The 17,179-nt window shown below is 34.8% G+C and overlaps 2 protein-coding genes across 2 annotated transcripts; both read right to left on the reverse strand.

The window, feature by feature from the left end:
• Positions 1 to 1,187: 1,187 nt before the first annotated feature.
• LOC100791510 (ISWI chromatin-remodeling complex ATPase CHR11) lies at positions 1,188 to 12,263 on the reverse strand. Its single transcript, XM_003529540.4, has 25 exons — positions 11,971 to 12,263; positions 11,579 to 11,707; positions 11,366 to 11,469; positions 10,999 to 11,102; positions 10,419 to 10,516; positions 10,096 to 10,275; positions 9,779 to 10,000; positions 7,137 to 7,271; positions 6,767 to 7,049; positions 6,589 to 6,662; positions 6,258 to 6,478; positions 6,073 to 6,160; positions 5,537 to 5,630; positions 5,256 to 5,444; positions 4,790 to 4,821; positions 4,585 to 4,661; positions 4,395 to 4,484; positions 4,244 to 4,313; positions 4,095 to 4,149; positions 2,952 to 3,010; positions 2,695 to 2,860; positions 2,132 to 2,310; positions 1,780 to 1,998; positions 1,604 to 1,699; positions 1,188 to 1,503 (listed from the first exon to the last, which is right to left on the reverse strand). The coding sequence occupies exons 1-25, from the start codon at positions 12,163 to 12,165 to the stop codon at positions 1,486 to 1,488; spliced, it is 3,177 nt and encodes a 1,058-aa protein (XP_003529588.1). The 5' UTR covers positions 12,166 to 12,263; the 3' UTR covers positions 1,188 to 1,485.
• Positions 12,264 to 15,051: 2,788 nt separating this feature from the next.
• On the reverse strand, positions 15,052 to 16,615 carry LOC102660252 (golgin subfamily A member 6-like protein 1). Its single transcript, XM_006584381.3, has 3 exons — positions 15,957 to 16,615; positions 15,331 to 15,665; positions 15,052 to 15,232 (listed from the first exon to the last, which is right to left on the reverse strand). Exons 1-2 carry the CDS (start codon positions 16,411 to 16,413, stop codon positions 15,367 to 15,369), a joined length of 756 nt encoding a protein of 251 aa, XP_006584444.1. The 5' UTR covers positions 16,414 to 16,615; the 3' UTR covers positions 15,052 to 15,232; positions 15,331 to 15,366.
• Between the last annotated feature and the right edge of the window lie 564 nt (positions 16,616 to 17,179).

Raw genomic sequence — 17,179 nt, forward strand, 5'->3', positions numbered from 1 at the left:
GCTTCGATCCAGATCAAGCTTGTCACATAAACCAATCCTAAGCCTAGAACATGATCTTACACAAACCAAATTGGGGCATGTTTCTTAATAAAATTGCTGGGCTCAAAATCAGCTCCACATTTCAAAATCGAGAGGGATAAAAAATTAAAATAATAAACTAAGTATTGGGACTTGGTTAGGCTTCCTGGTTCTTAAATTAAACATATTATCAAACAACGCACCTATCTAATTGACATTATTCACCGTGTGTCATAAATGAATTGATGGACTACAATATCCAAATTCAACAACCAATATGAACAAGACTCAAATGAATTCAGGATAGCATAATGATCCAAACTCACAGGTGGTTACATAAACGATTATGTACGCACTCCGCTATCAAAGCCACTGTCCGCCTTCAATGCTAAACCTGCCTCAGCATAATGATATGCCATATGTCGTGTAACGCCGCCTACCTAACGCTTGCATACACAATCTGCGTGTTCATCGCAAAACTAAAACCCTAGCCTCACTTTTTTTTGCAGGCTAATGATGGTTAACTTTTGTTAGAAAGTTAGTGGAAGTAATTCAAATCCACAACCTCTCCCCCTCCTTCCTTCAATCACCAAACCAATCTTTCAATGCTGAAACAGATCCTCAACTCCACCACCTATGTTGCCGTGCAATGAACACAAGTCTCAATAGATGATTGTCTCCTCGCTGTGATTGGGAAGCATCACAAGTGGTTGTCAGTTTTTAGTGAAAAACCTTAACTGACAATAAAAACTAAACCTAAGAAAATAAAACAAAGATGACAGAGAAAGAAGCATGGAAGGAAAAGAGAGATATATAACAATGAAAGGTTTTGGTCCTTTGGACGGTCTAAAGTGAAATTTTCAAATAGATATTAAAAATTGCGGACCACCAACGATCAATTTGTTCATAATAGTTAGATATTATATTCAACACTAGATATATTTCACAACTGTTAAATACATCTTGCATTCTCCAAAACCTCATTAATGAGTGTCTTAAAAAAAGACTTCATTATTATTTTAATCTTTAAAATCTTTCGACTTGGGAGTCTAATTTTTTTTTATTCTCTAAAATTTAAATTTGTTAATTAACACTTTATAGTAATTTTTAACACGGACGGCTTTAAATATCAATTATAACAATTAAAAAAATAAAAATAAGACCTCAAATTGAAAATCTAAAACAGTAATTAAGCCTTAAGTATGAATTAAAAAACACTAGGATGAAGAATAGCAACATTAAATATGTTGAATTGGCTGCAGTTAACAATAAATAAACATCTAATCTATCGGTTTGTTAGTAAATTTACAAAATTTCAATATTCAAACATTATATTCAGGCCCACAAAAAATCACGGACTTGGGAAGTCACACCAGGCCATCACTTGAAATGTCAGCTAGGCCCATATCAAAATCGCCGCATCATCCGCCCCGCTTTACCCAAAGTAAAATATACGCATACGCCCATTTATTTTTTCTTCTTCCCCTGCCACAATACCATAAAGTCAGGTTCAGGAAAATCGCAATGTGACTTCTGCGAAATCAAGATAACGAAATATATCAAAATGTTATTGCAAGATATATACCGAGCTCAAATAGTCATCCATGGTTAACTGCTTCCGCTTCTTCAGAGATGGACTCTCAGTCTGTCTAGGCATGGAACGCTTCGACGGGGTCATGCTCTGTTGTTCGCCAAACTTGGTTAAAACAACAGTTGAAATAAACATAATTTAAGTCCGGCATTTTAGGTTAAAATACAAACCTTAGCAGCAAGTTTCTTCTCTTTACGAGCTTGCCTCTCCCTCTCATCATATTCTTGATTTTCCTTCTCTACCAGCCGAATGAGGGTGTCACACCTCCTTGTAATTTCCTGTGTTGTGCGAGACTTGACAAACCAATCAAATCGAAACAAGGGCGACATTCGAAAAGCTGCCTTCAGCTCATCCCAATTACCATAGCCAAGTTTGTGAATCATACAAATCTGCAAGTTTTAAGTGAAGTCAGAAAACACAAGAATTCTGTTCGGAAAACACCAGACTAAACAAGGAACTGAACATGAACGAAAAGAAATAAATTTGGGCAAAAATAAAAACAAAAGGAAATAAATTTCACACCATGAATCGGTCACATTCTTCATTGTATAACTTCCCTTTGTTTTGTCCATATTGTATCTTCAATTCAAGCCAAGGATTCTTGTAGCGGTCCAACTTCTTCCCAATAGCTTTCATGATCTCATCTTTCCGGGATATTCTTGCCTCCCCTCTTTCAATGTTTTTAATAATTCTATCATAATCTGCAAACCATAAATCAAAGTACACAAATCAGACAGACCCTTGATATCTTAATGGAAAACTAAATTCAAGCTTCATTTGGCAAATCAACACACATCAAACCCTTGATATTTAAATGAGAAACTAAATTCAGGCTTCATTTTGCATATCAACACAACACATAAAAAAGAATTAAGACAAAAATGCACAGTAGTTAACTCTTACACTCTACACTGCCCATATATCAAACCCTTAGTTATCACCCAATATCAAGCAAGTAAATTAATTTTAGTGAGAAATTTGAATGTAAATTACAGTTATGATTCTCATTTTGGATTCTGCAAAGGTACTTATAGCTTTTACAACATTCTACAAGAGATTACATTTTCATATTAGATGTAACTTACCATTTAATTCCTTGTATCTTTCTTTGAAGACTTTTGCATATCTTTCAACTTCCTCTTGTGTTTTTCCTTCCATCTCAGAAGCAATACCTTTTATATCATTTCGGCCATACTTTTCACAGGCCCTAATGAAAGCATTAAAATCCTTCCGGCTCCATGATGAAAATCCCTATGTTTACCAAATACCAGAATTTTTAAAAAATAATAAATAAATAGAAGTGTATAACCCTTGTTTATAAATTATAAAAAAAATTGCTCACCTCCTCTAGCAACTGCTCCTTTTCTTCTAACTCTTCGGCAGTCAATGGATCACCCACCTCTAAACATTCAACATGTATTTCATTTAATGAAGTAATTAGGGTAAGCTACGTTTCCATCCTAGGGATGCTTCAATTACATTCTACTCCACTCTAATTTTATAAATTGCACTCAACCTCTTCTAAAGGACGAAATATGCTGCACTTTCGTTTAATGTAAACAATAAACAACCCTTTTAGGAGTGATGAACAATTATGAATGACCCTCCTAGAAACATTTTTCAACTTTCAACTTCCAATGCCATTGACAACTAAATTTGCACACCATTCTATCTATATTCAATTTTAAGGCTACAAAAAGATGTTCCAAACATCCAAACAATCAGCTTTGCAGCTTTACCCCTAAACCTTTATTTCATCTATTGAAATTCCAAAGTTGAATATAAAAGTTCGAAATTAGTCAAAGTTGATGCTAAGAGTCAGTGTTGGGAACCCCCTAGGAACATGACAACAGAATGCTTCTGTTAATATTGAATGACAACAAAGGTGTTGATAAATTAGAAAAGTTTATGTTTTATTATTCTGAATGAATTAGGAATATAAAATCCTAGGATTAAGGAAAGGATTTTTCAAATCTTGAGTCACGGGATTTACCTTCCTTTTTCTCTCTCTTTTTACGGGATTATAATTCCCTGTGATTAAGGAATTTGTCTCCCTATATTTTCCTATTTAAAATGTATTACTCTGTTGTTACTTTTTGAATCAATAAAGCAAATATTTCTACAGAAAAAATAGAATTCTCCTCACAACAGAGATAATTTTCAGTTCACAAATACTAACTTGAATGCTGCCTTTCCCTCTAATCATGTTTATGTATCTAACTTAACCATCTTACCAACTAACCAATTACTATAAGCGTTCTTAGCTACTTTCACTCCCCAGTATTCTTCCAAGCAAATACCCTTTTTAACCCTTCTATCTTAAGAGAGAGAACATTCCTGGGAGGCTTATTCAACCTAATATACACTAAAATGAAACATGGGGGGAGGGAGTAGTGTAATTAAAGCATCTTTTAGGAGTGTAATTCACCTAATTAATTATATACAAATAAGAAAAAAGACTACAGTTTGTAGAGTACTTCCATACCTTCTGGTTCATCAACATCTATGGAGTCTTTCACCTGATTCTTCTGATGTGCTTGCTGATTTTTTTAAACAGTATATTAGCAGCAGCATCTATACACATTGAATAAGCTAAACCTGGAATTGTTTAATCAGTAAGTTTAGGTTACCCACCATGAGGTAGCGAACTTCCTTTTCATACAGCTCACTCAGCCTGTGTGTGTTGAAAAACTGGAAGTCATGCCTGAAGGAAACAGAATTAAAAACTCAGTCAAAATAGAACTCCATTCAAAAAAAAAAAAAGAGGTTTGTATGAGAAGCTTACAATTGAGGCATCCTAGGAATACGAGGCTCTTTTGGTTTAGTAGGGCCACCTTGGCGCATTGTTTGCTTGAAGTATTCAGACTCCGAGTAACTAGAGTCAGAATCCCCCCCAAAAAAACAATAAGCAAAAATATACATCGGAGTGAAAAAAATTCAATAACTCAAGATACAGAATGAAGGCCAATGTTTACTTGCGCTTCCGTTCTCTTCTTGGTGGCTCGACCCAATTTTCACTCACAATTTTTTTGAAATCAAATTTGTTCTCATCCTTCATTTAAAGAAAAAAAACACATACAGAGGTTGGTTAAAAACACAAGAGGCAGGGCAGGGGGGTTGATGCAAAATTGAGCAATAAAAACATAGTCCATAGTTAGCAAAGATAATACGTCAACTTACCTTCTCATCATCAAAATCATACAACTCAGCAGCTACAAAATGAAAAATATTAATGTTAGTAACTTCAAGCTTCCTTACAAGTTAAAAGGCAATATTAGCTAAACAACCAGGAGTCAATTTTTTGCTTGTATGCATGTTTAATAACAAATAAGTTTCACTAAACATATTAACTAGTTCATTCTTCCAAAAGAGTAGAAACAAATGAATTGTAGCTCTTATGTATCTACAACCAAAATATACAAACAAGGATAATGACATTAACTAGTTCATTCTTCCATCATAGGATAAGGTTTTGAAAGGATGAACACAAGGATGACCAACAAGGCTCCTCCACTAAGACCCAAAGGTGCAGAGCAACAGATAAAACTTATGGGTATACAGGAATTTAAACAACAAAATAGATTTCTAACGACATCAATCAAACCAAATTTAGCAAAGCCAGAATTTATATTTAAAGGTTACATACTGTCATCCATCTTAAATTTGATAGCATCTTCAGTAAATTTTTTCATCTTAGCATCAAGCTCAGCTGTTGCTTCTTCTCCTTTAGCAATAATTCTGTCAATATCCTCATCTGTAATTGTACTGTCCTTGGAACTAAAAACCATTTCAGCACCAAATCTAACCATTTGAAGCAACTCATCTTTATTTACAGCTGCATACACAAATAGATTGTACCATGTTATATAATCCATCAATCTTGCAACAAAATAATAAAAACAAAGATAAAACCCAGAAAACCCTTACTCTTCTGTTCAGCTAATCGCCCTTGCTGAATCACCAGAGCATCAAGTGCAAGCTTCTTGTAAGCCCTTTCAATGACTTTTTCCTCAATCGTATACTGTGTAATTACCATGATGAGATATTGACACAAATAGTAAATAACTAGAAAGCACCAACACTTCAAAATGACTGCCAAACCAGAGTCAAACACATCTTGAAAACCTTTGAATATTCCTAGCTTACATATTTTAATTATTTTGAGATCTTGTGCCAATACAAGATGCAACAATGCTTAGAAGTGTTTTATTGTATCTACAGTGATATATGCTGACTTATGAAATATGGTGTCCTTATTCTAATTTGGTATTGGCCATTTATGCCGAAAATATATTAATTTTATCTGTTGTATAACTTAGGCCAAGTAATACATTTTTTAGAATTCTGTACCCACAGCCAAGTGACATCTTATAACTGTCCAGTGCTAGTATCAGTGATTTCTAGATAGAAGCATAACTAATGATGAACAGAATAACAAAATAATAAAGTACAAAATTGTAAACCTCAGTGCAAAATCGGAAAACTTGAACTTCTTTCTTTTGACCAATCCTATGAGCACGATCCTGAGCTTGCAGGTCAACTTGAGGGTTCCTGTTATAACCACCAATTATCAACAAAAACAATTAGTCATGAACTTATGGCATCACTGCAAGTTAGAAGGCTGCTGACAATCAACAAGAATACTAACCAGTCACTGTCATAAAGAATGACAACATCAGCAGTAGCAAGATTAATGCCAAGGCCTCCAGCACGAGTAGATAACAAGAAGACAAATTTTTCACTTCCTGGTTTGTTGAAAGCCTCAATGGAAGCATCTCGATCGTCTCCACCAGTATTTCCATCAATGCGACAATATTGGTATCCACGAAACATGAGATAATCTTCAAGTATGTCTAGCAGCCTAGTCATCTGGAGAAGAACCACAGATTAAGCGAGAATGGAACAAATACACTAGGCTGATTGAAATAACACAGTCATAGCTATTAGTGCCAAGAATCTTATTCCTACACAGAACTGACCTGTGAAAATATAAGGACCCTAGAATCACGTTCTTTTAGTTTAGGAAGTAACTTATCCAGTAGAACCATTTTACCTGCAAATGAGATATTTTTAAGTAGAAAAATGATATAATCACAGATCTAATTGATCAGCCTAAAAAGGACTTTTGAAGTACTCTTAAATGTAAATAAAGTTTACCGGCATTTGTAATGAGATGGTCTCCTGTTGTAAAGGGAGGGCCGGGTTCAGCGCCCTGGAAGAGATATGGGTGATTACAACATTTACGTAGTTGCATTGCTATATTTAGGAGACGTTTCCGCTCTCCACCTGCATTCACAACCTCCAGATCCTTCTGCAGTAATGCCTTATAATACTGTTTCTGCATTTGCGACATGCCTACTTTGAGAATGGTTTCCTTTTTCGGTGGCAAACCTTTCTCAACATCTGACTTCAACCTTCGAAGGAGGAATGGACGGAGGACCTTAATCATGCACAGAAATTGAAAACATTATTATATAACATTTTATCACAGTAGACCCTAAACAATCAAAGAAGCTTCAAGGCTTACCTTGTGTAGTTGTTGAACAACCTCATGTTCGTCATTTTCACCAGAGATTTGAAACCATTCATCAAAAGTTTCAGCAGAACTAAATATTTCAGGCAAAAGAAAGTTGAGAAGAGCCCAGAGTTCATGAAGATTGTTCTGCAACGTCAAAAGAAACAAATCACATTAATTACTTAAGTGTATTAACATTATCACTTACCTATGCAACAAATGAAAAGGAAAAAAATTCAGATTTCAAAATAATATATACCAAATACATTTTAGAAATTAAAAAGGATCTTGAGATCAAAAAATAGGAAGACAAAATAACAAATATGTTTAGGAAAAAAACCATATCTGTCCATCCAACCAAAACCAATGAAAAGCATATAAGACTGACAGATTACAAACTTACAACTCAATCCACCCTCTATTAGAAAACAGATAGAACAGTCCCTTTCATTTGAGAATTTATCAACCTTATACCTAATGAGATCATAATTCAATTACATGAAAGAAATGGCATGATGATGTTTCTATGTTAAGCGTCCAATTACAAAATACTATAACAATAATAACAAGTTAACAACAATGCCTTTTCCCAATTCCCATTATGTGGGGTTGGCAACATGAAACAAATGATGCCATAATGTCATCATAAGTCATGTCTATAAACAACTTATTGTCCCTAGTTTTTTCCCAGTCTTCCACTGCCATAATGAATAGGCTATCCTTCATCTGATTCACTCTTCTTATGGGAGCTTCTACAGGTCTTCACCACACATGATTAAACCACCCAAGGCAAGTTAAAACCATCTTTTCTACAATTGGTGCTGCTCCAGTTTCTCCCTCTAATTAGGCCTGGGCAAAAAAGTCCAATATCCTAATCTGATCCAATTTCCAGCCTAGTTCAATCTGTTTTAAATCACTTAAATGGATTAGACTTTTGAAACCCATCCACATCTTATTTCAGTTTAAAGATCCAAAATCCATTATCTAATACATGGATCTTAAGTGGACATCTGAATCCAAACCAACCAAGAACAACATCTAGCCTTGGTTTGTGGAACTTCAATTTTTTTTACTGGTTGTGTTTTGGGTGCTTTGTTGTAGGGATAAGTGGTAGAAATTGCATAAAGTGTGTTTCTTTTGATTTGCTGTTTCAGTTTTTTATCTCAGTGGAATTGGAACGGGTCTTGGTTCAATATATGCACTGGTGTGGGGGTAAGAGTTGGGGTTTATGAATATTCATTGTGAATTTTTAAATCTATATCCATATTTTTTTAAAAAAACCTTATAACATTTAAGTGGATGTAGATTGGATATGACCAAATCCATATCCACTTAAATGGATTGGATCTTGAATCTAAATTGTTTTTAAAAAAAATTGAATATAGATTCAAGATCCAATCTATTTAAGTAGATATGGATCGGATTCTTAAAAATTCAATCCATGCCCACCCTTACCTTTAATGCACTCATTCCTAATCTTATGTAATCTACTACATCTCCTCATCTAACAACCCTACATTGAGTTTGAATCAATGTTGTCAAATAGCGGCTATCACAGCACTATCACGCTATAGCATAATGGGTTTTAGGGAAAACAATTGCAATGGCATCACATTGTGGACTCTGCAAAAATTGCAATCGCAGGCACCTTACACATCACGGAATCTCATTGTATTGTGGCTGTTGCATCATCAGTTTCTAACAAGGTTGAATCTGGAGAGAAATTGCATCGACGGCATTTAAGGTTCATTGGTTCATTCTGAAAGAAAGGAAACTGGGTCATTTGGGTCGCATCTGCACAGTACTTCAAAGTTGTTTTGGACTTGTGGACAAGTTTTTGACTTTGTTAAAACTCACATGCAGTAGTCATGTGGGTTTTTAAAATTTTACTCTATTGGTATTTAAAACATCAGAGTCAAATTTTGTTTTTACTCCATTCTTTTTACCTTTTACTTACAGACTTCAGTTTTCTTTTAATAGGCCTAACAGTAGCATTTTGACTTCTACTTCATGCAACTTTTCAGTTTTCCAGGCCATTCTAGAGCCTCTTAGCATTTCCACCTCTACTTCATACAGTTTTTCAGTTTTCAGAATCATTCTATAGTCACCATGTAAACCCTTCCCTCCTTTGATTCTTAGTCACAATGTAAACCCTTCAATCCTTCCCTCCTCTAACTGTTAGCCACCACGCAAACCCTTCCCACCAAAACTTTCCAGCCTTCTTCGTCCAATGCCTTTGTTTTTTTACATGAAACAACTTTTTGTTCCTTCGTTTGTTTAATACTCCGCCTTCTCCATCCATATCATATGTCTTATACCCGACCTTCTTATTATTCTGATTAGCTTTTGGCTGTTTTTAGCTTTTTTTATTATCTTGTGAGATAATATTATGTTAATGTCTGTCCAGCTTAATTTTATTTGCATATAGCATGTTTTTTTATACATATTAAATTGTTATAAATATTCTATTTCAAACGCTATGCGGCTTCCGCTATTTGGCCATGACGCTATCCACTATATTCTACAGTGGATTTTCAGCTTTTTGCAATTTTCCACGATCCGCTATTGACAACACTGGTTTGAATTAACACATCAAATATTAAAAAATATTCCTCAAGATAACAACACCATTGTGCATCATAAAAAAGTTATACCTGTAACGGTGTGCCAGTTATGAGGAGTCGATAGTTTGTATTGTATAGCCTCATTGTTTTGGACAAGAGTGAGTTCTCATTCTTGATTCGATGGGCCTCATCAATAATTATGTAACGCCAACTAAATCGCCGTAAAGCAGACTTCTCCTTGATTACCATTTCAAAACTAGTAACACACACATCAAACTTACCAGCAACGAGTAACTCCTCTCTTATGTGCTTCTGCAGTTATTTAAAACCATTAGACAAAAGCATCAGAAGCAAGCATTAATTGCAATCTTAAAACAAGTAATTTGGTTCAGAAAGGCTAGTCTTACCCTTTCGTCAGGATTGCCAAGGAACTTTATAGCGCGTAAAACAGGGCAAAAGCGCCGAATTTCATTCATCCAATTTCCAAGAGTAGATTTTGGAGCAACCACCATATGAGGGCCCGTGATTCCTCTGAACTCATGTAAGTAGCCTAACAAAGATATTGTTTGTAAGGTTTTGCCAAGCCCCTGAAAAACAATATATTTATTTATATATCAACATGGCTTTTAACAATCAACTCATATTCCATAAAATTACATGTCACAAGGTACTTGTATTCATATGCAGCTATTTGAATGTGATTTATCTGAAGCCAGCATCTACTACCTACCATTTCATCTGCCAGAATACCATTTATGCCATTCTCATACAATCGTATGAGCCAGTTTAGCCCAGCAAGTTGGTAATCCCTCATCTTCCCTTGGATACCTGTTGAACAAACAAGCCATGTCACATTCAAGTGACAAAAACATTAGATACGAATACAAAGAATCCACAAGTTAGACAAATAAACCCCAAAGTAAAAAAAAAACAAACAAAAAAACAAGGGCAATCCATCAGATACTGGATAGCCATAGGCAACAAACAAGAAACCAACTAAAAGGAACAAAACAGTGCATATAAGGTTTTTTTCCTTAAAAAAAAAGTTTCTAGAATGTATTCAATTTTGGACACATGACCCCTATGAAAACTCCAGTAACCAGAATGCAAGCCTTCTACTACTAGCAAAAAGAACCAGCTTAAATATTTGGCCAACCAATGCATCCTTAACCAGTATTATAATATTGTTTATTACTTATTAACAAAAAAGCTGACATCATAATATTCTTCCGCACAATTAAAGGAGACATTGAGAAAATGAGCATGGCCACAAATGCAAGTATGCACATAAACATGGAAATAATACTTACATGATGGTTGAGTCACCAGTCGTGTATTTGCTAAGCCATCTTCTTCCCCTTTAAGGTATTCTTCATCTTCCTCTTCTTCAGTTACTTTTGATGCATGGCGACCCCTAAAATAGACAGTGATTTAATGCAATGTGTTTTTTTAAAATGCACAAGGTCAGTATCAGATTGATCACAACTCTTTAATGCTTGTTTGAACCTTGCCAACCACCAGTAGAAATTGAGGTACAAAATTCATTGATCACCTTTTCTTGTGATTATTATTTATAAGTCACTTGGTAACATTTTTCAAACACTTGGATAACATTTGAATGCATAAAATAATTATGAATATTTCAACCACCAAAATTCATGAATTTTCTGAAAGTACCTTCCCTTTGCCTTTTTTTGAGAAGATTGGTCACCCTTGGCAAAATGAGCAAACAGCTCAGTTTGCTGTAGGAGATAGTTCAATCTGCCCTTTCCCCTATTATTCTGCATCAAACATAACAATTATTTATTAAAAAAAATCAAACGAACCCAATATAAAGAAGAAAAATCACCCCGTCATCACATTTACAGTAAATAATTAACACACACATACCATATCAGCATCAATGGTCGCATTTTGTGCATCCAATATCTCCTGAACTTTCTGTTTTTTCAATTGTTGCATTTCTCTCAATCTGGCCTTCTCACGCTTGCTAACTTCAGGATCAACATTACTCTCGTCCTACACCGAAACAGTTAAAATCCACAATACAACATGAAAACCACACTTCAACGGACCAACACACAGTGCAAGAAGCGAAATCCCTAGGGCAAACGAAAACATCAAAATGCAGCACACTAAGAGAAATCCAAACGAGTAGCAAATGAAAACATCAAAACGCAGTGCACAAAAACTATCGCAAACGAAAACGTAAAAAATGCGGTACATGAAGCGAAATCCGAGAAACACAAATGAAAATACGAAATTGTAAGGTAAGGTTTGACCTGTTTATCCTCGTCGTCGTCTTCAGCGGCTTCATCCGGCGAATTATCGTCGTCGTCGGAGCTAGCGGAGCGAGCCACCGCTTCGAGCTCCTCCTCGTCGTCTACGATCTGGTGGCTGGCGGCGGCGGAGGCGTCCTCCTCTTCCTCTTCGGAGGAAAAGTCGTTCGAAACCTGCGTCTTGGAGGGCCTCCCCATTGGTCCTTTTTTTTCAGATCAAGGGTTTCGCAAAGACAAAGAGTGTCCTTTGGTTTAGGTGTGAGGAGAGAGAGCGCGAGCGAGTTTTATTTTAAAGCGTGATGAAAATTGTAGGTAGGGTGATCAAGACGTTTATGACCGTGTGATTTCAAAAGTGGGATCCGCGGCTCCAAGAAAGTGGAACCGAACCGAATATTTCGCGCCAATAATGGGATTGGGGAAACGTAATTTTCCCGCTTGCATTTCATGGAATTGGATCGGTTAGCTTTGGGCCAGAGTCGCTGGGCTACACCTTAGGCATGAAACAACCTATGGCATGAAATCAGTTTTAACTTTTAACTAAGGAAAACTAATTATCGAATATTGCTATATTATTTTGAGTTAAAAAGAAAAACTCGAGAGACAAAACTGGGTTACAATATTTAGTTTACTTTTTTATTTTTCCTTAAAATTTTGCTTACTTTCATTAGTTTATGTTTGTTAACTAGACAAATCATGTGTTTTTTCCAAATATTTTTTATCGATGATCTTTTATGTTTGCGCTTTTTAATGAGTTAGAAATGTGTTTAATAATTTAAACATTATTTATAGCCACTGTAATTAGGATATGTGATTTTTCAATGAAACTTTATGTTTTTTCACAAGCTAGAACTTAGTGGCATTTAAAGTTTTTCATATATTCTTAAGGATGTATTTTATGATAATCGAAATTATTTTTTTTATAAATTCATAACGTCTTATCAATTGAATTACATCTATTAACTAGAATTTAAATCTTTATAGGTATTTTAAGTTTGTCATGCTATTGTGTACCCAGATTCCTACAAATTAAAAGAAAATAATGTAGCTCAAACTCAAACTCAAACTCAGTGTGTTTACATGTTGGAGAAAGCTCATATCCAAATACTATCAAAATAGCTTTTCACGTTAAAGTTGGTGAACAAAGGTATTCAGGAGTTTAAATTTAAGTGTCATGCCTCGTGCACGGCATGTTTTCAATCTTTAGTTTAGTCTAAGTGAGGTGGGTATGCGGGTCGATCTGGCATGTTCAAGGCCCAGCCCGCGAAGTCTGTGTTTTATATGGCAGGAGTGAAATAAATGAACTTTTTTTTAAGTCTGTACCTGACTTGCAAAATCCATGGGTAAACAGACCCGTTAACGGGCCTAAATTATTTTTTTAAAATGTAAAATTACGGCAACTTTTTCTTTTATTTTTCAAAAGTTAGAATATAAGATTTTCTTTATTAGCTAAAAGAATATATGAAAAATGAGAATCCAAATAATCTTAACATAAAGTTCAAATAGTCTTAAACATAATGAAAAGTATCGTGAAAATTATAACTTATTCAATAAATATAAAAGTCCAAACATCATCATATAAATAAATAAAAAACTAAATATTTTTAAGCATGAAATGAAAAGTAGTTATCTAACTAAAGTGATGAAGTTGTTTATGCGTCATTACATCAATTGTGGTGAACAAAACCAGTTCAAAGTTGACCTCAAATTATAAAATATTACTAAAAAATATATAAACTTTGCCACTCACTAAGATGGGACAAGGAGTCTGTTCATTCCTCAAAACCAAAACCCAGTGCTTGATCAACGGATGAGGAGGCACATGCACCTTCAAAAACACAACAAACAGAGAGATCAATCAAACAAGACACCTCAGAGAAATTATCTCTCTCACACAGTCACACATACCTCAAAGCATGACGCACGAGTTCAAGGTTGATATGGAGCCTGGAGGTGTCGCGTAGCCACATAGGTGCTCGACGACGCAACAACTAGAGAATGCACGGTGGCGAGAGGACAACGACGGCCACTACATTGTGTGCCTGTGTGACGAAGTTTTGAGTGAGCAGTGAGCACTAGTTTGGTGTAATGGTGTGGCATAAGAGAAAAAGAGGAATAAGCATTTGGTACTTTGGTTTGAGTATGAAATTTTGGTATTTGAGTGAACATTGGTGAGTGGGTGACCCAACACACAACACAACTGCACAAGCACTACATAGTTTAACGGATTAGACCATGAACCCGTAAATTAAGCTCACAAAATTTGCAGATTTCCAGGACCAGACTCAAAAACCACCTATAATTATATGGACTTTTAAAAAATAGGCCCATTATCCATGAGATTTAACGAACTGATCTATGGATTTGAACCCGTATATTCACCCCCAAGTCTCACACACTTCAAGTTGAATCTAAAAAATTATAAATATTTCAATTTTTTTATTATGCTGGTTTTTTTTTTCATGAGTTTTAAAATCCGCAAGTTTGTCTAGATTCCTTTATCAAGTAATTTTTTTTTTTTTGTGATATACGACCGATAACTTGCTTGTGATGTTGTGAATTTATACTAGTGATAATGTAATATAATTAATCCATCTTATTAATTAATAAATGTATTCTTAATATATATTAAACTATTATTTTAATATGTAAAATACAAAAGAATGAAAAGATAAATATTTATTTTTATATAACTAAACTGTATAAGAAATAACTATTGTTAATATATAAATTATATTATAATAAAAAATAATAAATAATAAATATTTTTGAACGTATAAATTAACTTTATCAACTTATAACTCAAATCAGTGTAGAGTGTAGTCTAGATTCAAAGTAACTTGAGATAGCAAGAGTTTAAGCAAAAGATAAAATAAATAAAAGCCCTCAAATAATATGTACAGGTACAGGATTAACTTAAGGATAACTAAGGATGCTAGCCGCTGGAGTTTTCAACGCTTTAGAATATTAGAATTTGATTAATATACTCATTAGTGTAACAACGATCTTCTCTGGAGTATATCATGTACAACCTTGTGAGAGTAGAGGACTAAGGAAAGGAAAATTCAATGGAAGACCAGCACAAAATGAATAAAAAGCTTGTTATTATATCACCATAAACATACATACTCGACACTATATCCAAGCTATTTCCAACTTAATTAGCATTAGAAACACCCTGGACTTGCAATGCAACCAGAATACTTTGTGTGTCACCTCTATAATCACAATTTATCTTTTTTTCTGGTTGTCTAATTCTCTGTTGCTCCTGCATCACAAACATATATTTTGGTTAAATTTATTCATCACGATCAATTATGACTTGACTAATTAATTAACATGCGAACTTTTGTTAACCCCACATACCTTTTCAATGCAACTTTCAAATCCTTTCTGTTCACTTTAGGAGGTTGAAGTTGAAACATTTGCGTCTTTGGTTTCTCCTTCCTTGACCAAAGTCTTTCCCTGCTCTGTTGTTTCTTTGGTTTCTTCTTCCTTTTCCAATGTCTCTTCTTTTGTGTCTTTGCTTTCTTCCTCCTTCACCAAAGCCTCTTCATTTGTGTCTTTGCTTTCTTCCTTCACCAAAGCCTCTTCATTTGTGTTTTTGTTTTCTTCTTCCTTCACCAAAGCCTCTTCATTTGTGTCTTTGCTTTCTTCTTCCTTCATCAAAGGCAAGGTCTCTTCCTTTACGCTCAGATCCACTGAACACGCACAATGAAAATTTAAAACAAATTAATTTAATAATATAATTCAAGAGAAAAAAGAAATCCAATGAAAGTGTTATCTGTGATTGAAATTAAATTTGATTAGATAAACTTGTCGATAAACACTCACTAATAACTAATTCATGCATAAATCAACTTAAAGAAATCCTCTCCTTCAACTTCTTCATAAGCTAATGGTTATTGAGTTGTTTAGCCAAATACCTAGCTAACAAGTAAAAAGCTTTTGACAAGAATGAAAAATCTAAAAGTTGGTTCATCTTTACACACCTTTTTCATTTTCAAGGTCTTTCTTTTCTTCCGTTGGTTGTTTCTCTTCTGCAACAGCAACATCCTTCACTTTTTCCTGTTCATTTTTTCCCAATAATGATTCGTCTTTTCCACGTTCAGACTCTTCATTTGGTCCTTCAGCAACAACAATTTCCGGTGCCTTGTTCTCTTCAGCTTCAGCTTGTGCACTAGTCTCCAATGCCTTATCTTCTTGCTGCACCTTTGTTATATTCCCAGCAACATCATTGGACTCATAATCACCCTTGCCTTCAACTTCAATCTCCTTGACATTTTCCTTGTTCTTCTCTTCCACTTCGAAACGTACATTGTCAACATTAGCATCATTGTTTTTCTCCACGTTTTGAGTCTCATTGTCCTTGGAATTGACAGTGGATTTCTTGCGTTGGAGAACGGTGTTTCCAGAAGCTACATCGTGTTTAGATTTCCCACAACCCATTTTTCTTGTGTGTGAGCGAATTTGATTGTGGGAAACAAAAACACGAATAGAGAGAGAAAGCAAGGGAAGGTTGATGTGAAGGTGTTGGAATTAATCCCTATTAATTGGCGTTATATTGAAGGGTTTGGGAGAGGGATGGTTTTTATGTTGTTATGGTTTAGTGGTGGAGCTATGGCCTGCATAGGGGTAATTTGATGTCAATGAGAGCCAAACCGTTTTTCTCGCTGTCTTGTATAGGCAACTTTAGTTGTTATCATCGAATGACAATTATTTTGGACCAATACAATTGTTGCTTATAATAATTATTGTATGATGATAATAACTAGGAAACAAGAAACCTTGGCAACAATTTCAATGTTTTTTGTTTTTCGGTTCCCATTCCACTCCCCTAACCGAATGCATGGATCGATGGAGAGTCCGGTGGTTAGTTAATAATGAACCAAAGTCATATGAATGACAACTGAATATTGTTTGGCAAGTAAGAGAAAAGGGTGGTTAAGGAATATACGTACTCAGTCCGAGTTATAGAATAGAATCCAATATTATATGGATTCTTATTTCTATTGTTATAGTTGTATATTTACCATATATTTATTTATTTATAAATTTCACCTCTTTACTTTTTCTTTTATCCATTCATTTCCAGTCTTGCTCCTAATTTACGTGCTTTTACTTTTCTTCATCTGCGTGATCAGGAACTACAAATTCTTCCCGTGTATACTTGTTTGTGGAATTGATAGGTTGAAAATTCTGCATCTGCTTTGTA

This window comes from Glycine max, chromosome 7 (genome assembly GCF_000004515.6).
Source record: "Glycine max cultivar Williams 82 chromosome 7, Glycine_max_v4.0, whole genome shotgun sequence".
Lineage (NCBI taxonomy): Eukaryota > Viridiplantae > Streptophyta > Magnoliopsida > Fabales > Fabaceae > Glycine > Glycine max.